The sequence below is a fragment of the Alligator sinensis genome, unplaced genomic scaffold (genome assembly GCF_000455745.1).
Source record: "Alligator sinensis unplaced genomic scaffold, ASM45574v1 scaffold174_1, whole genome shotgun sequence".
In the NCBI taxonomy this organism is placed as follows: Eukaryota; Metazoa; Chordata; order Crocodylia; family Alligatoridae; genus Alligator; species Alligator sinensis.
In genome coordinates this window covers 916,434-940,993 of record NW_005842516.1, presented here as the reverse complement: position 1 = coordinate 940,993, position 24,560 = coordinate 916,434, and the positions used below count along the sequence as shown (strand labels likewise).

The window sequence follows — 24,560 nt, the reverse complement described above, 5'->3', positions numbered from 1 at the left end:
GTTTTTCCTTTGCATGTCTATTCCTATTAGTACCATTATATATTTCATATGCTTAGCAATAAATAACTTTTATAGTCAAACTGGTAGTAACTGGGTATATTTTTCCTTCTCTGATTCTCTTTCCTCCTGTGCTCTGCAGCAACGCTTCTTTTACCTAAGCTAAAGATCCCTCTGAAGCCCCAAAATACTGTAGGTTCTGCTCATCAAGAAGCCAAAGATTGGGATGTGCTGAGTTTGAAACACATAAGGGAATCAGGTTGTACAGGCTGATTGTCCCAGTTTGACTCAGACGTGCCCTTATGAACTGAATGCTGGCCCATGAGGGTGTCAGCTGGTCACCCAGCCGGATTCAGAGGGATTCTGTTCACCTGTGTGCTTGTGCCTGACTGCAGTTTATCGTTGCTCTGATGAACTGACTCTTGGCATATGAGGGTGTCAGCCTGTCCATGCTGATCAACCAGGCCGGGTCAGGTGTGTCACGTTAATTTGTGTGTGCGGTTGGGTGTATGACTGATTTGGTGACTGGAGGAACCCAGCCCCATTGAGACTGAGTCCTGCAAGATAGCTCCATTGGGGGTGAGGGCTTGCAGAAGGGAGAGATACAGCTCTATACAGAAACACAAGTAACACAAGCAACACATTGACAGAATTACCAAGACCCTAGAAACTTATCCCTAATAAATGAGCACACCCCAAAACAATGGGCAAATTTGGTAACAGGGTGTATGAGTATGTGCTTGTGCATGTGTGTATCCACTAGTGCACAGATATATCCCTGCTGTCCCTGAAATGACTCCATTCAATGTGTAGCTGTTTCTTTCCCATATGCTCTCTCTTCATGCGTGAGAGTAATTGAAAACAGAACTTGCTCTGTGATGAACTGAGAAAACTTGGCCTTAACCCAGGCTTAACTGGTCAGTTCACCTTCTCTGGGCTGGGATTCAATAGTTATCCCAAGCTGAAGGATGGCTAGTGAGAGCCATGCTTAATGTAGTGCTGCAGGTTGCTGCTAGGGCTGTCCAAAATCCCTGGGCTGAACCAGCATAGAGTGCTCAGGCCTCCGATGTAGTGCATCATGAGTGCAAGGCTGGCAGATTTCTAAGCTGTGAGTCGGAACAATCTGGTACCAGTCCAGCACAGACTAGTTGGCTTTGTCAGTCTATCCACAGTGCTGAGAGGATGCGGGGCACCCTGCGCCCATGCGATTGCCAGGCACTGGTGCTGCTTCTTGCAGGTCCCCTGCTCCCTCACCACTCTCTGGCTAGGGTAACAGTGTAGCTGTGCCCATACTGTATCTGGGGGAAATGGGAACAGGGAGAGTAGTGGCAATATGTGTATAGTTTCCAGCTGCCTGGCCCTAATGCAGCTCATTGTGGCCCATGTCTAACATGGGCATGGGCATCAGAAAAGCCCTCCAGATACATAGGCCAAATCCATTGGCTCTATCGGATGTATCCAATCTAGGTGATGTGTTTTACTGACCCCTGTTGTCATGGACTGAAAGAAGTGTGTGTGTGTGTGTGTGTGTGTGACATTATTGAGCATACTGGAGCAAGGCAGGCTATATGTGGGGATACTGGACATTGTCAGCACAGGGAAGATAGGTCATGAGGAAGGCAGTATAAAAGAGTACTTGCAGTGAAGAGAGATCTCAGGGCTCATTGTCTGGGATAAGATAGCCATGTAGTGATGCAGAAGACACCCAGAGCTGCGGAGCAGTGGAAACTTGCAGTTGCTGCCATAGCGTGTGACAGCTGTTTTTTCATCATCCCCAAAGTTAGCACCCAAGGTATCTGTGGTCCCTTCTAAATATTACATATATAATGTAGTTTCAGTGGTCAATTGTGAAATGAACTTAGACAGGTCAAACATTTAATGCAATTATCACATGGCAAAAGACTTTCTAGCTATAAAAAGAGCCAAGCAGCTAGAAAGTTAGTGGTTGAAAATATGTATTGGTTATGGAGCTGGTTTCTCTCCAACTTGAACTTGTAGCAGGGAACTGTGAATCACTGCTGCAATATACTGGCACAGGTGGGAAAGGTGTAGCCAGAAGTTCAGGGATCAGCAACACTGTGATGGGAGCCAGGATATAATGGTAGTGGTCTGTGATATGGGTTTGAGAGATATCAGCCTATGGGGCCCTGAAAAGGGATGCAAGCCAGGATGAATGAACCTTGACAGAGAGGGGTGTAGTGGTTGGAAGACCAGGGCTAGGATATGTTACCAAATTTGCCCATTACTTTGGGGTGTGCTCATTTATTAGGGATAGTTTCTAGGGTCTTGGTGATTCTGTCAATGTCCTGCTTGTGTTACTATACGCAGCTGTATTTCTCCCTTCTGCAAGCCCTCACCCCCAGTGGAGCTATTTTACAGGACTCAATCTCAATGGGACTGGGTTCCTCCAGTCACCAAATCAGTCATACACACAAACACACACAAATTAACGTGACACGCCTGACCTGGCCGGGCTGATCAGCATGGACAGGCTGACACCCTCATATGCCAAGAATCAGTTCATAAGAGCAACAATGAACTGCAGTCAGACACAAGCACACAGGTAAACAGAATCCCTCTGAATCCGGCTGGGTGTCCAGCTGACACCCTCATGGGCCAGCATTCAGTTCATAAGGGCACGTCTGAGTCAAACTGGGTCAATCAGCCTGTACAAGCTGATCCCCTTATGTGTTTCAAACTCAGCAGGTCCCAATCTTTGGCCTCTTGATGAGCAGACCCCACAATATTTTTGGGCTTCACAGGGATCTTTAGCTTAGGTAAAAGAAGCGTTGCTGCAGAGCACAGGAGGAAAGAGAATCAGAGAAAGGAAAAATATACCCAGTTACTACCAGTTTGACTATAAAAGTTACTTATTGCTAAGCATATGAAATATATAATAGTACTAGTAGTAATAGACATGCAAAAGAAAAACAAACACCAACAATGACAGTACTACCCTGGTTTCACTAAGTATTTGGGGAAACTTAGCTCAAGCTTAACTGATACAGTTCAGGTTCAGAAGTTTATGCCTAGAAAGAAGACAGAGAACGCTGGGATCTCACCTCTTCTTCTAGCAGCACACACACTTACAGATTTTTATACCCTCAGTTCAGCTGCTTCGAAGCACCTTCAGTAGTGTAAATCATTGTCTTTTCTATTGACAAGGGGTTATCTGGTTTGGACCATCTCAGGAAACTGATTGATAATCAGGAAACACTTAAGATTAGGGAGTAACCCAAATACTTGGGAGCCAGCTTGAGATTCCTATGGGTGGCAGATATACTGATGGGATATCTCATGGTTTCTTCAGTAACAATAGATAGCTTGCAGCATCAGGATTTTGGATTTTTACTTGTTGTGCACAAGCCTCAGCTTAGCATGACTTTTCCAGATCTTACTATAGTCTTTTAACAGACTTAAAGCAATTATTGGGGTGCTCATAACCTTTTGCGGACAGGACTCCCACCAGTCGTCTCGGGAAAGATATGACAACACCTGGGATTAGGGCTCCAACAGTCTGGATGCTGTGATGAACCCTTAACCATTGTACAAATGTTGCCCATACCCGCTCTGACTCAGTCTCTTGCCTCAGCATTCCCTAACCCGGCAACCGAGTTTTAGTCAATCAAGTTTAAATAGGCCTCCCATAGTGGGACCGGGGAATGTACGGCCCGAGATGCCTATTAAACTTACAGCTGTGTGTGTGTGTCTGGGGGGTGAAAATCCTTAGCAAATCCAGATTAGAACTCGTCTGATAAATGCTGAGCTGGGTGTGTGTGAACATGGGTTGATTAATATTTGAAGCACAGATTCCCCATTATGCAGTGCTCCCCTGCTTCTCTGGTCCCAGAATTCACTGCAGTCTCTGCTTCAGGCTTTCTGTTCTCCATCGCTCATGTAAATGAATGGTCATGTGGTTCCATCTTGGATGTAAATGAGACCTAGGTCAGTTGTTTACTGTTGTCACCCTTATCTGGAGAGTTTTAGGTGTGTCTCTCACTGCATCTTAATCAGTTTCGTTTAGGTAGAGGAGGGGAGGGAGGGGGGGTGAGTCCTTTGTGAGTCAGACAGACTGCATCCTGTGCCAGGGTTGCCCAAGAGCACAGAGCTGAGACGTAACAGATAACAGGGAACCATGTGTCCAGATCAAGTTAATACTGGCAAAATGGTAGTGTGGCTGGGCATGGCTGAGATTGTATGGGGTACAAAATCTGTGTGGGAAAGCAGAGATGGGGAAGGGGCTGGAGTTATGGACTGATGAAATTGGCAGTGCAGGGAGGAACAGTCACTGGTCCTTTCTTGTCATAGCTTGCTGATTTTGACTGGGGTATGGTGATGGTGACTATGCAGGCCCAGGCTTTTATAAATGCTGAATGGGAATTGAAAATAATGACATGTTTCAGGATCTTCATTTCTGATCCACACCTTGTCCATTGCATTCTGTCTTGTTCATATACAAATGCAGTTACCTACCACACTCTCTGCCTGCTATCCACATTCACTGGATTTAAAGCAACCTTTGTTAAATACACAACAACCCCATTTGCATCTTTAAAGTACTAGGTGATATAATAAATGTCATTACTGAAACTCCATGAGAGACAGGGCTATGTGAAAAAAAAATCCATATGTCATTACTTGCTTTGAGAAGGGTCTACTTCGATGGATTTAGGGGACACTATTTAAAGCTTGCCAAAATCCCTAAACCAGGCTGATATCCCCTCATGTTATTGAACTCTTCATAACTGAGAAGTAGTTATGCATTTACTGACAACATTTTTCAGGGATTCCTTTACCTTCCTTTTTCTCAGGCTGTATATCAGAGGATTTGCCAGGGTAGTCAAGAAAGTCTAAAGTAGAGAAAACATTTTGTTTAGGTCTCTGAGTACACAAGATTTTGGTATCACATAGAAAATAAGCAGGATCCCATAGAAGATAGCTACTACAACAATGTGAGAGGTGCAGGTGACAAATGCCTTTTGCTTCCCAGTGGTTGAAAGGATTTTCAAGATGGTGTTGATGATACAAACATAGGATGCCATGGTGAATACAAATGGGAGCAGGGTTTCCACAGGGAAATGCATAGAAACAACCAGGGTGACTAGACTGGCATCACTGCAGGAGAGCTTTATCAATGGGGTGAAATGATCAATGTCATTGGAGCCACAGAAAGATAATTGAGTCACCAAAAGTGCAATGATACCACTACCCATAAACCCACTCAGCCAAGCCCCAGCTGCTAGTTGAAGGCAGATCCTAACATCCATAAGGATTGCTTGGTGTACAGGCTTGCATGCTGCTAAATATCTGTCATAAAACATTGGACCAAGGTGTCAGAACCAGCCCCCAAGAGTATTTTTCTTACTTTTTGATACTGAATGGGAAGAAGCTGTCCTTCCATGAAAAGGAACTGTGACATTAGATTGTGTCATGCCAGGCTGTGGGCAGCAAGGTCTGCATGTCACTCAGGGTTAGAAGAAGCAGTCAAGAGCCTGAGAGAGTCTGAGCCTGGGTACAAGAGTCAAAGTGTAGGGGAGCCAGAAGCCAAGAGATTTGTCTGGGTATCAAGTCATAAGTCCAGAGTCAGGCAAAGCACAGGGTTAAGACCCAGCCATGTCAGGTATCCAGGAGATCAAACCAGTCAGGATAGGGAGAAAAAGGGTCAGCCCCACTCAGGGTCTGTGGGCAAGCTGGAGGCCTATGTGAATGGAAGAATCATACATCACATTGATCAACAAGCACCTTCAATATCCATGTTGTACAAGGGTAAATTTATGCACATACAAGCAGTAGGAATGGCTTCCTTTAGAGTACAGGACCCACAGACAACACTTAGGAAGAGATCCCGGGTCACCTGGTTGTTCAAGTCTCCTCCCTCTAGATCCCTAATGCCCTTGTTATTAGACTGTATTTCACTGCAGATGTACAGGCCACTTGATGAGGAATCAAACACATGGGTGCTAGTAAACTGTGGGTAGATGAATACATTTCAATCCATATTTGATAATAAGCAGGTCTTTTGGATAAAATCAGGTGGGGATCCATAATAATTATGGTGCAATGAAGGACAATATTTGTTCACACAACTTTTGTGCCACCATAATATTTTTTATGACAACACAAAGCCAACGTCTGTTTGGAGTCTCTGAGGATGGTGCATGATTCTTCTTTCCTCCTCTTTTGTAGTTGAAGTTCATTGTGTTCTCAGCTTCCAAAGAAAAGAGAAGGAATCCTAAGTATTAATATTGTTATCATAGAAACATAGGATAAAAAGGACCTCAGAAGTCATCTAGTCCAACTCACTGTTTAGAGTAGGATTATCTTTATTTAAACCATCCAAGACAGATGATTATCTAACCTCACCTGTTAATACCTATAATAGCCAATAGGTTCCCACCAGGTTGCTATTCTTTACACTACACCTGCTGCTGCAAGGGTCTCTAGGCTCCCCCTCCCTTCTTCAGCTACTTCCTGCTCTTGCCTCTGCTTCAGGAGGCAAGTTGGTATGAGGTGGGTGGCAGAGCACAGCTGTCACACTGGGGGCTTAGATCTCAGACAAGCCATAGCCTGTGCTACCTGTGCAGTGTGGGGGAAGCACAGGTAGCCCATACTGGACACAGATTGCAGCTTGGAGGTCCATGGCCACTCAGGGGTTGGACAACGGTTGGGGGTCAGACTTGATGATCTTGGGGGTTGGACTCGATGATTAGGGGGTCGGACTCGATGATCTATTGAGGTCCCTTCCGACCCTGACAGCTATGAATCTATGAACCTAGGTCTAGCCTGTTCTTAAAACTTCACAAGCAAACAGACTTTTCATATAATTACTAGGCACTGTACCCAAAACATCAATGCACCCTAGCTTGCCATAGGTAAAGTAAGCAGGTACAGGCACTGTCAGAGCTCTGCCAGTGCAAGGCCAGTAAGTGTTCATTAAATATGCTTAAGAGATCCAAGGACTCCTCCTTCCAGAGGAGGGCAAAAGCCATTAAGACCATGGTAATTTGCTTGTGGGGTAAAATTCCTTCTTGATCCCAAATGCCATGTGTGGCGGTGGGGTACACCCTTGGGGCCTGGAAGCACTGGAGCAGACCCCAACACTCTCAGAGGAAGGCCTCCATTCTCATACATCTTCCTGACACCTGATTCATTTACAGAAATCCCAGTACCATAGACTATGCAAGACATGTCATCAAGTACCTTTAGGAATAGAGAGCCCACTGCCCATTTAAAGTCAATATAATTTCAGCTCCTAAACTGCTAAAAAATCTTTTAGGAATGAGACATGTGATGAATCACTTTCTTGACATATGCTGGGGAAGGCCAATCCATACTCAGCCACTTCATGGGCAAAAATTCAAGATAAATTTCAGCAAAGCTGACATAGCTTAACATGACCTAAGCACATGCTCTTTTCACAATATAAAGAAAATACTTGGGGTAATTCTATCTGCTTGACATTTTTACATTCAATGGCATTGGAAACCCAGAGTAGTTTGATTATGATAATATTAATTGACATGTGTGTTCCAGTATCATCCAGTTACATGCATTCAACACACCCAAAAAGCCTACATCCAATAATAAGATGTTTTAAATTATATTTAGTTAAGGTTATAAAATTACTCAAAATAGTTAAGATAAGTTTAACTGCTGTAAGAACTTGATGGTTTTAATATTCTTCCAGGAGATACTTTTACTTCCTTATTTTTCAGACTGTAGATGATGGGATTTAACATGGGGGTTAAGATACTGTCCTGGATTGGGGGAAACCCCCCCCCAAAAAAACTTGATCTAGGACAAATGAAGAAACATAACTGGAGTTCATGTATTGGGCAAAAGCTGTCACATACAGTAAAGCCACCACAATGAGGTGGGAGCTGCAGGTGGAGAAGGCTTTTCTCCTTCCCTCTGCAGAGCTGATCCTCAGGATGGTAGAGATAATATTAATATAAGAAACCAGTGTAAGAAAAAAAATGCCAAAACCAATTATCAGAACAGAAGAAAGAAGAACTATTGTGCTGGCAAGTGTCTCAGTGCAAGACAGTGCTAGTAGTAAGGGAAGCTGATGGGTAAAATGCCTAATTTCACTGGGCCCACAAAAGTGCAGCTTGAATACAGGAACTGTATTTACCAGTGAATCAATCAGACCTATTGTCCAGGAAAGACACACTAGCTGCCTGCACACCCTTTTGTTCATAGTCCCCGCATAATGCAGGGCGTTGCATATGGCAGCATAACGGTCATAAGCCTTTACTGAGAGCATGGATACTTCACTACCACCTGAGAGAAGGATAAAGAACATCTGGGTAAAGCAAGCATTGACAGAAATGGTTTTATGTGTTGCCAGGAAATTCACCAGCATTTTAGGGACAGTGACTGAGAAATAGAAGATATCAATAAAGGACAGATGAGACAGGAAGAAATACATGGGAGTTTGAAGGTGAGAATCAGCTCTTATAACCAACATGATGACTGCATTCCCTACTAGGATGATAAGGTATATCACCAAAAACACACAGAACAGTAAAATTTGGATGTGTTGGTCACTAGAAAGTCCCAAGATAATAAACTCATTCACAGTGGTTTGGATTTCCATTCCTTGGTAGTGACCTGTAAGAAGAGCAAAATATTTAGAATTAACATGCTGACAACAAAAGGAATTCCCATAAAAGAGAAATAAATACAGACATACACTAAAGCATGGACTTCATGAACTTTTCAAAGCTGGCTGATGGGACTGAAGAACAAAACTGACTGTGTAGCAGGGCACTAAGGTGCCTGCTACTTGGAGAGCCGGGATAACTCCTCACGTGCTGGTTGCTGAGGCAACTAAAGGAAACTAATGACCCACACTTGCCTAGCCAGCTGACGAGAAGGGGCAGGGCCTGGCTCCTATATAAATCAGGGGCAGAAGGCCAGGAGGTGGTTCCCTGCTGGCAGACAAAGGAGAAGGAGCCCTGACTGAATGAGGAGAGGGAAGAGCCTGGAGTGCATCAGCTGTTGGAGACTGGTAAAGGATGGAGCACCCTAGGGGTGGCTGGATTAATGTTATAGCCAGATGGCTGGAGTTTGTGTTGTAGCCCAGGGGCTTGTGTTTTGTTTGCTGTTTGTGACTGGTGGTCTGGGTGAGGCTAAGAGGGGATGAGGAGGCCTCATAGGGGACTCACAGCAATGTGGGGACCCCAGTGCCAGCGAGGGTGCAGCATTTGGGGTACACTGACCCCAGCCCCAGAAAGGGGGCACTTGAGAAGGCCCAGAGAGAGAGGGGTCAGAGAGAAGGCCCAGAGAGAGAGGGGGCAGCATTACTGAGAAGGCTGCAGAGAGTCTGAGCACTGAAGAGAGCGTGGAGAAAGAGAGAGAGACAGGGCTGCGGAGAGCCCGAGCACCGGAGAGGGCGCGGAGAGAGACAGAACAATGTCAGTCACATCTGTGAGGTTTGGGGTGTCGCGGAAAAACCACTTGTACTCTGCGTTTTTCGTGAAGCAGGTCAGTCGAAGCTTTATTAAGTTACAGCTGTAGGGGGGGAAGAGAATTTTTTCCTTCTTTCCCCCACCTACAAGGAACGCAAAAGTTCTTATACATTTTAGTTGCATGAGATCATATTTACATAACCAATCGTAATATAGGTTCCGCCCAAAGATTTAGGTACTTTTTACACATCCTTGCAACTAACGGTCGAAAACTGTAAAATTAGCAAAAGCATCAGCTTTTCCATGAATTATGTTTTAAGCAATCTTATCACTTCCCTTATCCGCTAACTGTACTTGAGCAATATTTTTACTTCCCTTTTTTTATTTTCCTCCACAGGGGTGTGGTACAGGGGTGGTTGGAGCCACGCATAGCCCATAAAGCTGGGGTGCCCAGAACCCCAACACAGGAAAGGAACTATTGATAACAGAACCGTGGCCAGGAGGATGAAAGGCAGCCTCCCTATAGATCATATCATATATAGATCATATGATCATATATATATATAATGATCAAAGTCATGGCGGGTGAGAATTGGAGGGTGCTAGTCGGCAGCTTGGCACAGTGAAGGAGGCGGCAGGGGAGAGCACGGCGACCCTGACCACCCTCCTGTTACAGACTGAGAAGCAGCTTTCCAGCTTAGAGGAAATTTTACTTCTTTAGGAATTTGGTATTGGTGCGAGTCAGAATATTTCCCCCCAAAATTTACCAGTCCCTATATGCTGCTCAATTGCCAAAGAGCTGTGGTGCTTCATCTGGGCTTTCCAGGGTTCAAGTCCCCACTCTGTGGCAGGGAACCGAAAGGCTCTAAGAGCTGTGGCTCTGGTGGGGGTTCCCCAGGCTTCTAAATATTCTTCTTCAGAGCAAAGAGCTAATCTTCATGGAGAGCCAGACAGAGCAGGGCTTTCACAATTGTGGCTTTATAGTAAAAAAACACGCAAAACTTATCCTCATGACAGTCAAGAACTGTGCACCTTAGAATTTCTGGGTATCTGGACCATGAACAGTTCATCTGATACCAGTTTCTTCAAGCCAAGGCTTACAGGAAGACTCACTGGCTGGACAGTTCTTGGACAAGTACATAGCCTGCTAATGCCTCTCAGCCCAGAAAAAACCTGCCAACTAGTTTAACAGAAAAATGACATTGAACTCTGCACCAGTTCATATATTCAGCTTCTGGATGAAATAAAGTGAATTAGTGTCATTTTAGTATTTGCTGTCAATAACCAGTGTGACCAACATGTGCCATGTGTTTTCAAGTATTCAAGCTCCTATGAGCCATCAAAAGGAACCTTTAGGAGACATTGCCCATATAATACAATCCCATACGTTCTACTCCAAAACCACTGGGTGCCTATACATGCACAGGAAGGCTGCTCCAATGTGCTGTAACTACACCATGTCAGAGAAGACTCAGTTATTCAAGTCTGCTGGAGTGTAGTAATTACTGTGCTGTAGCAGACTCCAGTGTCTCATATACCAGCACCCCCATACTGAAAAATGGTGGTGGGGGCACTTAAAAGCTCGTTTGATGAGCTTTAGTTAAAGCAAGCCCACCACCATTTTTCAGGGTGGGGGCAGTGATACATGACATGCTCTGGGTGCTTTAATTACAGTGGTGCTTGGAGCCACTCTAATAAAAAGTATCATTCCCCCCCCCCCCACACACACACACACACAGAGCATGTGTATAAACACCCATCGTGAGGGGTTGCAACAGGGTGAAAATTATGGAATAATGTCAATTGAAAAACATGTCCTAATTCATGTAGTTAGATGACTTCCTATACGTGCCAGAATCAACGTCAATGTTTCTTCTTTTTTAGTAGGTGGCATCAGTAGGTCTGGTTCACCATTTTATTACTGCATATTTACAACAGTACAAGTACTATGACTTAAGTGGAATTAGCACAAAAGTGCTGTTAAAGTAGAGGTCTTCAATTTTCAACATAAACAAAAACCAATCTATTGTTTGGGGCTATTTTTCATTCCTGCATGTGACACGAGAACATCTAGAGTTCTTCTGTTTAGCTGGAAGGTTATTATAAGACAAGATCTTTCAAATAGACAGTCCACTTCACAAATCTCCAAGGCTCCTGATTGACAGAAGCTGCTAAACCAGTGCTTTCTAAAATCAGTCTTCTAGAGGTCTCTCACGTTATGCACTGAAAATGTTGTGGCAACTGAAACCCTTCCCATCAGCAATATGGCTCTTCAGACCCTATTGTAACATCTCTTCGATGCGATTGCTGAAGTATTTTGCTTTCAGTCAAATCCATGTAATCCAAGGACTTCAGATTGGCCTTAATATATATTTGCTTGTTTATTCAGAAGAGGAGGAAGAATCAATCTGAAGTCACCCTATTTTTATTGGCTCTCATTCCCTTCTTTTTTCCTGTAACCTTAGCAGACCTTGTTCTGGATAAACTAAAGTCACTTGAATGCTTAAATAGCAACTGTTCTTTCTATGCAAGTAAATTTCACAGTAGAACAGCATTTGAAAGCCCAGATCACTGACCTGAATCTCCTCAGAGACCCTTTTTACACATGTTGACCTGCCAAACTGCAGGCACCTACAGTATTTGTATGAATTCTATCGGAGCATTAGAAACAATTCTGTTTCAATCCCAGCAAAAGGGAGTCTTGCAGGCCTGATATGTGGACGCACCTATGAGGTGGGGATCCTTGTTTCTGGTGTTTTCTCCAGGGAGTGCTTCTGTGTTTTCCATGAAGTTGTCATTGGGAAGAAAAAAAAGACAGGTCAGCACTGACTGTTCAGTCCAGAACTGTGGAGAGACCCACAGCAAAACTAATAGCTGAAATGGTAGAGTGGAACTGGATTAATTTCTTGGCTCCTAGATAAACAGATTGGGTCATCTAGGTCCCAGAAAGGGCACTTATGCATAGGTGGTCACTATTGCTGTGGTGTGTATCCCTATGCACATAGATGCTTCCCTATTTCCCCAAAAGTAAAATGTAATCTCCTTGCAAAAGTGGCATTTTGGACATTTATACAATCATGTACACAACCAAATCTAGGCATTCTCTCTTTAATGCCCAGGCTAGAGGAATTTATGGACATGTCATACACCTTTGTTTTTCTTATTCTTACACTATTCTTTCAGTGAAAAATATCTTTTACCTCCTGTTCCCCCTTCCCGCCCCAGATATATCTGCAGAAAACCTCCTTTCCCATGTTACAACCCTTGTACCCTAGGCTAGACCAGTCAAATTCTCTTAAACTCCTGGTCACCCTGATTACCCTTCTTGACATATATTACAGTTTGTATTCATTTTTCTTGAAGAATGGCAACAATAGATTAAAAAATATAACTGCACTCACTAAAAATCCATAGAGAAAATGGTCATGTGATGTCTGTCCATTAGCAAAGAGAGAGAGAGAGAACGTATTCTGATGTTCTCACTGAAGTTCTATGTATACCACATAGTAGACTCTGGTTAGTTAGTCTGTTTGTCTACCTTCCTACCTCCCCTCCACTCACCCTTTACTTCCCTCCTCCCTGTCTCTCTTTCTCTCTCACAAACATAGAACACAAGAATACAAGTTACCCTTTACCCTGAAAAAAGCTCAAGGTGATGGAGTATTATTTGATTGTACATCCAGTATAAATATCTCCTCTTACTGCTCCTCCCCTCTAGGAAACCAAGAGATAATATTTTCAGGCTCTGAGACTTAACATTAATTTAAGAATCTAAATATATTCTGTATACTCCAGGGACCTAGTATCTCTTGTGTAATTAGCTAAGAGTGTTTTACTCAGCAATGGACCATTTTGCAAGCCAAAGCATGATAGATTTAGATTAATGTGTCTGTTTTGACTCACTTTGAATATTGATTTATCTGTAGGTGATTGGCAGGTGAACATATTATAAAAACTCTACTGAATGGTATTTATCCACTTTTTCCAATTTTCTAAGAGCAAGGATTTAATGGGTAACTCCATCAGCAGAGGCAGGGTCTGTGTCTGAAGGTTTGAACAGAAAACTAGTCAAAATGCTTCAGATTTGATTTCTCAGTAGAGTACAAATGTACATGGCTTAGATGTACATTAGCTGCAAATGCAACTTCACAATGTGCTTCAGGATAGTGTGGGCCAGTAGGCACACTTTAATGTATGTGGCCTCCAAGCTGTAGAGCACTTCCCGCAATATCTGAAAAGGAACTTTTTGCCCTTGGTACTCCCAGCACAAACTGGGAGGAAGGATTGATATCCTCTCTTCCTTTTCAGGAAAAAGGCCTATCTACCCATGCCTCCCTTGCCTTATATCTTAGAGACTGTGGAATATGTGGTGCAGGTAGGTCACGTAGTTAGCAAAGCAAGTCAAGAGATTGGTTTACAGAAAGCCAGGAGTCAAAGCCAGGATTCAGAGTAAGCCATGAGCCACTGAGCTAGAAGGCAAACATGGGGTTCAACATAAGCTGGAAACCTAAGTCATATTTTGGGGTAGATCACAAGTCAAGGCCATAGTTAAGAAAGCTAGAAGTCAAGCCAAAGTTTTAGGTAAAATGTGAATCAAAGAACTGTGAAGAGGATAGGAAGAAGAACAGAGGGCTTTGCCCAGACAACCTGCTCCTGTCTTGGGGTATGCTTTAAAGGATTGAGCAGGTGGATCCTATTTCCTGCCTCCTTAATTAGGACTGTCTGGGTTTAGCATTTGGATCTGAGCCCTTACATCATGAAGTGCTACTTGTATGCCAGGAAACTCTTCAAGTACCAAGTAAGGAGCTGCTGGATAGGCACAGAATATGCCTGTGGGTGCCTCAAAGCATCCTGGAGGGCACTGGGATGTGCCTGGACACAAGTGAGTGGTTGTGCCCCAGATGACCATCTTAGCCTGCATCTTGTTAAACAGACTTGGGGTGAGGTGTAATCTGGACAAAAGGAAGGGAAAAGGGAGGGGCAGTGTGCTCCATACAAGTGGCCCAAAAGTGGCCTAACCTTTCTCTGATGGCCTCCCTGACTCCCAGAGGAAGGGGTGGGAGCAGTCCTGGAGTCAAGTGAGAATGCAGCACGCTGTCCCATTGTGTGAGTGGTTTCATGGCTAGAGTCACATAGTGGCTTTGTTTCCCCCAAGGTGAACTGCCCAAGAACATGTGAGGTCAAGGACTGTGACTCCCAAGTGCACAGCTGTGAGTTCTTTGGTAAGGGTGGTGTTCCACAGTTGCTTCCTCTATTGGAGGAGGAGCTTTGTTGCCTTGCATCATGGCAGGGCTGTTGGGGGTCCTGTGGCAGCCCTGTGTTTGCTTGGATGGCATTTAAGTGTCATGGGGCTTAGAACCAGTTCTCAGTATGGCCAAGATGGCACAGGAAAGGTTTGAGCATGGGAGGCTGAAGGCTGTGGTTCATGTGAAGGAACAGGATGGCTAATGAGCTCTTGCCTATGACCACTGTTATGTTAACCCAGAGCAGCCAAGCCAGTAAGCAGAGGCAAAGTCTGCAGTGCCACAAGGCAATTGCTCTGTGCACCCATGCATCTGGTTTTGTGTGTCTGTGTGTGCACACATGTGTCTGGTTCTGAATGTGTGTGTGCATGTGTCTGTTCTGGTTTTCTGTGTTTCTGCACATGTGGTTCTGTGTGTGTGTGTGTGTACATGTGTGTTTACATGTGCGTGTGTGGTTCTCTGTGTGCATGTGTATACGTCTGGTTCTCTGCTTTCCTTTCTCTCTCTCTCTCTCTCTCTCTCTCTCTCTCTCTCTCTTCTCTTTCCCTCTTTCTCTCTCTCCTCTTTCTCTTATTTCTCTTTTTTTTCCTCTCTCTCTCTCACTGCAACATGTTTAACAAAAAAGTACACCACAACAAAGGCAACATTTATGATTATTAAATATACTAATATGCAGTATGTCCTGCCATGCTCCCGCACCCTCTCCTTCCCCCATTTTGTTTTTCTGGCATGCCGGCACTCCAGCACCTTCCAAGGTAGGTATTGTGGTGTTTTCGGCACTGCAGCCAAAAAACGTTGCCTGTCCCTGAGTTAAGATCCAACCCTGCCATTCTGTTTGTTCTGTAACTGATGATTTGGCTTATGAATAGAGCAGAGGGAGTGAACCCAGCATTCCCTAGAGCAGGGTGTAGTCAGTACCCAGAGCAGGGTGGAGATTGTGTCCAGTGCAGGGCAGAGATAGAGCCCAAAAAGAGACAGAGATAGGAAGCCAAGTGCTCACTATCCTCGATCTATGTGGGGGCCCAAAGTCAGAAAGGACAAGTCAAGGATTGACACTCAGTAAACTAAGGTTTGATGAAGTCAGCCTAAGCAAAAAGGCCAGTGAGAGGAAGAGCAGATACTGAGGAGACAGATGCCCAAACACGGGAAAGTAAATTAAGATAAATCAAGATAAATGTAGGGTTAACTGAGATACCTTGACTTGATCTAAACAGTGTTTTAAAGTCTAGCTAAAACACTTGCATCTGTTATCTTAATGTGATATTTTTTACATTGTGGCAGGTACAAACCAGAACATTTTTAGAATAAAAGTCATTGCCATATGTCTTCTAGCATCATCCAGGTATATGTACTCAGAAGATCCAAATAGTCTTTTGCCTATACGACTCTATTTTCAATAGTATTTATTTCAAATTTAAAATATTGATACTTTTTATATGCAGTTGTATTTTTAAATCAGTTGAAAACTGGATTTTTTTTTGGAAAATTCTGCCCATGGCTCTTTTCAAGTCTTCATTTTTCAGACTATAGATGGTGGGGTTTAACATGGGGGTTAAGATGCTGTACTGGATGGAAAGGACTTGATCTAGTATCACTGACAAAATGGAGCGGGGCTTCATGTACTGAAAAAGAGCTGTTGCATAAAATAAAGAAACCACAATGAGGTGGGAGCTGCAGGTGAAATAAGTATAGAAATACAGATGGACTACATGATAATTACAAAAGCAATTGATGGGTTTGAATAGTCAAACTGACTGAGAAGTAGGTTTCCAGCTCATAGAAATTTCACATTTAGAATTTTTCTTTTGGTGCAAATTAGAATATTTTACACCCAAATTTTCTAATTCCCAATATGCTGCCTGAGTGCCAAAGAGCCATGGTGCTTCATCTAAGTTTTCCAGGATCTGAGACCCTGCCCCGTGGCAAGGAACATAGAAGCTCTAACAGATGTGGCTCTGGCTGGTGTTCCCTAGGCATCTAGACGTTCTGCTTTGCAACTGAGAGCCAAGGTTCGTTTAGAGCCAGACCCATCAGGGCTTTCAGGATCGTGTCTTTATAGCAAGAACATGCAAGTCAGATTCTGACGATGGTCAAGAACTGGGCACCCTAGAATCTCAGTGAACCTGGGCCATGGAAACTTAATCTGATGGCACTTTCTTCAAGTCAAGGCTTATAGATAGATGCATTGGTTGGACAGTTCTTCAAGAAGGAAAGAGATCTGTGGATGCTTACTGGCCCAGAGAAAAGCAAGAAAGCATAAAATATCCATTTTCCCACACACGGTTTTTTTTCAGAACAAATTGTGGCACCTGTTTATTCTGAGTGCTGGTGTTAAATGGGTATAATTTGGTAATTTCATATTGACCTTAATTCCAAATTTCCTTGTTGGTTCTTCCTCCTCTATTGAATCAATCTCAAGTGACCTTATTATTATTGGCTGTCACTCCCTTGTTTTTCTGGTAACCTTAGCAGACCATGTTCTATATGAAATCAAGTAACTTGGATGCTGAAAAGAACAAATGGGACCTCATTTACAAACCCAGATCACTGACCTGGATCTGCTCAGACAGCCCTTGTACACATTTGTTGACCTGTCAAATTGCAGGCACCTATTTGTATAAATTCTGTTGCAGGATTGGGAGCAATTCTGTTTCAACCCCTACTCTGAATTTTCCTCTGATTTTTTTCTTTTACCACATACATGAAATAAACCAGTATTTTTCCAACTGTTTCTTCCCATCCTTAAAGACAAAGCACCAAATATACCAACACGGATCCTTATTAATTTGTCATTTTTTCCCCTATTTTCTGACAGCACCTGTCATTATATCTTAGCTTTTTATATACATCTTCATCATAGCATGCTTGCCTTTGCATTCATTTTAAAGGCCCATCTCATCATACTGTACAGCCATTATTAATGTATTTTAAATAAAACCATGTAAAGGTTTGCCTGAGGTTGGGCAATTTAGCAAGCCAGTAGAGAACTAAGTAAAAAACAAACAAACAAACAAAAAACAAACAAACAGAAACCCATAGTTTAAAATTCATTTTCTATATGTTGTAATGTAGAACATAATAACAGACGCACAAAAATATAGTGAGATTTAGGTAGTTATGAAGTTTTCACTTGTCAAAAATAAGACCTTTTTTCAAGGTTTTAATGCAGTTTTGCATCCAATCTAAAGTTATGGATAATTAAAACAAAATAAAACAAAATATAACACAGTAGAAGGATCAAACAAAAATAATCTCAAAAATTAAAAACCCTTCCAAGAAAACTAAATGGCTTTCTTTAACCAGCCCTGACTAGCAGATATTTATATATTTATTTATCCATGCCTATTTGGCAAATTTCTTAAATCCACACTTTCAAGTTCCCATACAACAGAGACTTTTTAGGAAGAGGGACTGCAAACTTCATGGTATCAAACAAATCTTGTCTTCTAAGTCCCCGAAAGAACACTTGTGCACAGGTGGTCACTATTTCTGTGGCATGTATCCTTACGCACATGGATGGCTACCTATGTACCTAGACGTAGAATGTCAAAATCTTGTATAAGTGGCAATTTTGGGACTTAGATAATCATGTGGACAAGCAAATCTAGTCATTCAGAAAAGAACAGAATGTTACACTAAGCTCATATCTTTAGCGGTTTAAGTGGTCTCCTTTGGGGTGTGAGTTTGAGCCCCTTCAGGCAGAGAAGGGAATTTAATATTGGTGTCCCATATCTTGGGCAAGTGTGCTAAACACTGGGATACTGATTAAAAGGAAGGCAGCACCAATGCCCCCTGCAGCTATGTTTTAAAATTAATTTCTGGACACCACTGGCTTTTGTAAGAAACTGGTCCTGTCTGTGTGTGTTAAATGTGCTCCAAGAAAACCTAGTAGATTAGGCTTCTCAGGATTCTGAGGCATAAGAACACAGTTTCTGAATCCTGACTGGGTTTGGGCATAACTGAGGTGCAAAATTGCACATAGCCTATCTTGACATACCATAAAGGTTGAACACAGGGTACTTGGGAAAACTTAAAACATGAAAATGCCTGTAGGGTTTTAGGCACATCAGGAGTTAGGTAGCAGTTAACAGGGGCTTTTATAATTACATGTTTGGATGTAGGAACTGACTTTTCACCCTAATTCCAATTGAGGCACAATAGTTCTTTTGTGGATCTGCCCCAGAGGTCATAGGGCTGAAATGAACCCTGGGATCATCGAATCCAGCCCAGTGTATTTTGAACACGCTTGTTCTATATTCCCTGTGTAATGCTCAGCCTATACAAATTTATGGTAAACTCATATGACATTTTGTTTTACATTCTTACCCTATCCATTCATTTAAGCAGCTCTTTCAACTCTCTTCTTTTTACTCCCTCCCCGATATACTTGCAGAAAGCCTCCTTTTCCCTAACATATCCTTTGTACCCTAGGGTAGACAAGGGAAATTCTTTTAGACTATCCCATTGGACATCGTGATTGGCCTTGTTTGCATCTGTTGCATTTTTAATTCATCTTTTTTTTTTAGGTTTGGTCGCCAGAATTGTATGCATTATTCAACATGAGGTCTTTCAAGTAACTTATGTTATTCTAAAATCTCTCTCTCTCACACACACACACACACACACACACACACACACACACACACGTATTGGTTCTCTTAATGTGATATTTTCTACATTCAGTGGCAGGTACAATCCAGGATATTTTTAGAATAAAAGTCATTGCATATGTAGTCTAGCCTCAATCAGGCACATGTACTCAGAAGATTCCCAAAGTCTGTTTCCCATACCTCATTATTTTCAATAATATTTATTTTAAAATAAAAATATTGAAAAATACTATTTACAGTTGTACTCTATTTACATCAGTTGAGAAACATTTTTTTTTTTTTGTGAAAATTCTGCCCAAGGCTGTTTTCACTTCTTCATTTTTAAGACTATAAATGATGGGGTTTACCATGGGGGTTAAGATGCTGTACTGGATGGAGAAAACTTGATCTAGGGTAACTGAAGAAATTGAACTGGGTTTCATGTACTGAAAAAAACCTGCTCCATACAATAAACCCACCACAATGAGGTGGGAGCTGCAGGTGGAGAAGGCTTTACGTCTACCCTCTGCAGAGCGTATCCTCAAGATGGTGAAAATGATGTGTATGTAGGAAATCAATGTAAGGAGGAAAGTTCCAAAACCAAGGATAACAGCAGAAAAAAGAAGAGCTATTTTGTTGATGAATGTCCTGGAGCAGGACAGTGTAAGTAGATGGGGAAGGTCACAGCTAAAATGCTCAATTTCATTGGGCCCACAGAAGTGCAATTTGGACACAGGAACTGTATTGACCAAGGAATGCATAACACCCATTGTCCAGGAAGCACCCACGAGTTGCCTGCACACTCTTTTGTTCATAGTCCCTGCATAATGCAGCGGCTTACATATGGCAGTATAACGATCATAAGCCATTGCTGAGAGCATGGATATCTCACAAGAACCTGAGAAAAGCATGAAGAACATCTGGGTAAAACAAGCATTGACAGAAATAGTCTTATGTGCTGCTAGAAAATTCACCAGCATCTTAGGGACAATGGCTGAGGAATAGCAGATATCAATAAGGGATAGGTAAAAAAGGAAGAAATACATGGGGGTGTGAAGGTGAGAATCAGCTTTTATCACCAACATGATGACTGCATTTGCTGCTAGGGTGATTAGATATATTACCCAAAATACAAAGAACAGTAAAAATTGAAGTTGTGGGTCACTGGAAAGTCCCAAAAGAATAAATTCAGTCACAGTGGTGTGGTTTTCCATTTCCAGGTAGTGGCCTGTGAGAAAAAACAATTATCATAATTACAGTCAATGGAATTTCAATAAGATGAACTGCAGATAGACAGCAGGATAAGGTTATAGTTTCATGGCTACATGGAATATTTGAATACTCAGAGTGACTGATAAGCAGGTTTTCAGCTCAACAGAAATCTTAAGTTTTAAAAAATTTGGTTTTAATCCAAGTCTATATCTATATAGACACACATACACACAGATCTAAATCTATATATCTATATATCCTCAAATATGTATATGCCTATTTACATGTATGGATATATAGATATCTCCCTGATTTTTTTTTTTCAAAATCAACGTGTTGCTCTCATGTCCAAGACCTGGAACATTTATCGTAGTTTCTTTAGGCTCTACATCTCATCTGTATAGCATAGAGACCACTATGTGTAATAGACCTAGCTCTGGTTCTGGTCTATTATCTATTATCAGACTTCTAGGCTTTATGCTGTGAAGCTGAGAGCCTAGTTTCAGTAAGAACCAGGCCCAACACTACTTACTTTCAGGATTTTTGCATTATGACAGGAAATATGAAATCGCTGATATAAGCAACTGAGAATTGAGGACCCTAGGATCCCTGGATCCCAGGTAGGGCTGTGAGAAATTTCACCGGAAGTTTCATTTCGACACTGTTTTGACTCATTTCAAGCTCAAAACAGTGAACTCGAAACAAAACAGAGAGCTTTCACACAGCCTCAAAATGAAATGAGGCAAGTCGAAACGTTTCAAAAATTTTTAAACATTTTGAGTTTTTGAAGTTCATGCTGGGCTTGCCTGCAGGGAAACAGGAACTAAAGTAAAGAGAGGGAGGTGGAAGAGGGGAGAGGCGGGGGGGGGGGGGGGGAAGGAAGAACTGCTCTCACTATTGACTGTGTATCTGGCCAGTGACTGTCACCCTTCCCTGAGGTCTTTTCCAATCTCAGTGCTCCGTCGGGGGAATGGAAAAACTGCATAAAAGGCAGCGTTATTTGAACTGCCCTGCTTTCTGCCTTGGTGTCAGTTACTGAGCTGTGTGTTCCAGTGTGGCCTGTCAGCAGCTAGAGGTGCAGGGCCCAGAACCCAGACTCCCCCTGCACTTATCTCCTTGACAGCTGGCAGGCTTCGTGGCTGCAGCAGGGCCTAAGAGACCTGCAGTTTTCACCCCCCTGTGCCCTAAGACAGACACAGTCAGTTGCACAAGCACCCATGTCACGAGTTTTGCCTGCCAGCAGCCAGAGGAGCAGGGCAGTAGAACCCAGAATCCCTGCACCTATGTCCTTGATAGCTGGCAGGCTTCATGCCTCAGCAGGGGCAAGCATGCCTGCAGCTTTCACCCTGATGTGCCTTAACACACACACAGTGTCACCATGTCACGAGTTTTGCATGTCTGCAGCTTGAGTGCAGTTTCCCCAAAACCCCGTACCTATCTCCTTGAAGTTTACTGGACTTTATGCCCTGTGAAGGAGCTACCATTCCTGCATGTTTCATCCAAATCAGGCCAGAAATGACAAAGTTATAAGCTGTTTCAAGCTTCCCCATTATAGCCTATGGGCGAAACATGGAAACAGCGTCGAAACAGCTAAACTATTTCAACAAAATGAAATGGAACAGCAGTTTCAAATCGAAAACAAATTTTGAAATGAAACGCTGTTCCATCGGAACATTGAAATGGAAGTTGAAATAGAATGGTGACATTTCGCACAGCCCTGATCCCTGGCTCAGATTCAGATCAATTAGAGGACATGTCCTCTATTCAATGCTTCTGGGCAAACCCACTCAATGGAAAGTCATCGAACAAGAAACTCAGGCCCTTCAGTGCCTCCTGGGCCAGAAGAAGTCTTCCAGCAAAAGGAAGCCTGGAAGATCCATTTCCCAGTATGAGGATAGGGACATAGGCATGGATTCACTGGAGAAAGAAATTACCAAACCCCAATAATCTGCATGAGAAATGGTTGTGCACCAAACAAATAAATATTTCCCTATCAAATTATTGGATCAGAAAATTTGTATACAACTCTATGCCACTTCATTAAACCAGTTCTATGCTTCAAAGTACTGAACAAAATTAAGTGAACTGTTTTCATTGCCTTTTGCTGTGACTCATCAGGTGTCAACACCTTGTTCAAGGAGTGCTCACATGTTCTGCATATTGGGAGCCATCAAACAAAAATTTTCCATGAGACACTATGTATAAAATGTATTTGTTTACACTGAATCCCATATAACCTAGCCCCCAGGAGGAGTGAGGGTTTTCAGGTGGAGAAACAGTATGGATTGTCAGGAAACTGAATTAGAAATCACCTCACCTAATTATTATGATTGTTCATAGTTAAATGACTTCCTAAATATGCCATAGTGAATGTCCATAGCTCTTATCTGTCATAGGCTGGCATCAAAGACCCCACTGGAGTTGCAGCCAGCAAAGGATATGAAGGGTAAGAATAAGGGCTTTTATAAGTATATTGGTAGCAAGAAGAGGACCAGGGAAAGTGTAGGTCCCTTACTGAATGGGGGAAGGCAACCTTATCACAAAGAATGCAGAAAAGGCTTAAGTGCTCAATGCCTTTTTTGCCTCAGTCTTCAATGGCCTTCAGTCTTTTGCCTTCAGTAATCAATGGCTCGATGTCTTGTTGCCAGCCAGTATCAAGTGGAGTGCTCAAGGGGTTGGTCCTGAGGCTGGTTTTATTCAATGTCTTCATTAGCAACCTGGAAGACTGCATAGAGTGCACCCTTAGCAAGTTTGCAGATGACATCAAGCTGTTGGGAGTAGTAGATACACTGGAAGGTAGGGCTAGGATTCAGAAAGACTTAGACAAATTGGAGGATTGGGCCAAAATGAATCTCATGAGATTCAACAAGAACAAGTGCAAAGTCCTGCAGTTAGGACAAAACAATCCTATGCGCCAGTAGGCTGGGGACTGACTGGCTGGGCAGCAGCTCGGCAGGAAAAGGCCTGGGTATTACAGTGGACAATAAGCTGAATATGAGCCAACAGTGTGCCCTTGTTGCCAAGAAGGCTAATGGCATCCTGGGCTGCATTGACAGTTGTGTTGCCAGTAGGCCAAGGGAAGTGATTATTCCCCTCTATTCAGCACTGGTGAGGCCACATCTGGAGTACTGTGTCCAGTTTGGGGCACCTCACTACAGAAAGGATGTGGCCAAATTGGAGAGAGTCTAGCAGAGGGCAACAAAAATGGTGAGGGGCCTGAGGCACATGATTTACAAGGATATACCCCTGTGGCGTACACAAAAGGCCTGATCCTTACCTGCCTCTCTGGCGGTGGGTAGGGAAGGGTGAGCTGTCAGCAGGCCGAGCAGTCCCTGAGCTGTGTGGGGAGAGGGGCTGGTGGTTCCCTCCTGAGATCCCTTGGAGCCCTAATTTTCTATGATTCTGTTACAGAAGCTATACAACAATACTACTAACATGAGTCCAGCAACATCATCTCGGCATGAAACTCAGGATAAGACAGTGAGGTCCAAAACCCTGCATAAAACAGGCATGAAAGTTTCAACACAAGCAGTTAAAGAATATACTGGTTTTTTACTATTTTCTTTCCCTGTATATTAACCAGGTCAGACATTAACATTTATAGTTGTCCTCTTCTTCTGGAAAAAAGTTATAGGCTAAGATTTTTTCAAGATGCTGGTGTTGCTCTTGTTTTTATGACTTCTTAAAAGGTCTCCTCAGGACACTTTATAATAGTGGTGCTCAACTATCTGGCCCTGGAAGCCAAATTAATGATTTGGGGGGGACAGTTAACAGGTCAAATCCCACAAGTAGGGTCAGTCATAAGCCGAATCCAGGAGAGGCAGTCTATGCATGTGATCCAGTGCACTGTGTCAGTCCTGTGAGCTAGATTGAGCCCTGAAGAAAACCTGAATGCTGGCCTGGCCCTCTGCACTGGATCAATCTAGAGCAGGGGTCATATCTTCTGGCTCACAGGGCTGCCCACAGACTCAGAAATTTGGCAGTAAGGGCATGATGGTAGCATCACATTTTGTCTCTGGAAAACAAAGTAATTAATGCTGCAACTCCTTCCCCACCACCAATTTTTCAGTCATAGTGGCAGGCTGTATTTGGCCCATGGGTTGAAG

General features: G+C 43.0%; 2 protein-coding genes across 2 annotated transcripts; both read right to left on the bottom strand.

Annotated features, from left to right (window-relative positions):
- Positions 1–7,741: 7,741 nt before the first annotated feature.
- On the bottom strand, positions 7,742–8,596 carry LOC112551591 (olfactory receptor 8S1-like). Its single transcript, XM_025213269.1, has one exon. The coding sequence runs from the start codon at positions 8,594–8,596 to the stop codon at positions 7,742–7,744; it is 855 nt and encodes a 284-aa protein (XP_025069054.1).
- Positions 8,597–19,496: 10,900 nt separating this feature from the next.
- Positions 19,497–20,456, bottom strand: LOC102379221 (olfactory receptor 1052-like). The gene has a single exon (XM_025213262.1). It carries the CDS (start codon positions 20,454–20,456, stop codon positions 19,497–19,499), a length of 960 nt encoding a protein of 319 aa, XP_025069047.1.
- Between the last annotated feature and the right edge of the window lie 4,104 nt (positions 20,457–24,560).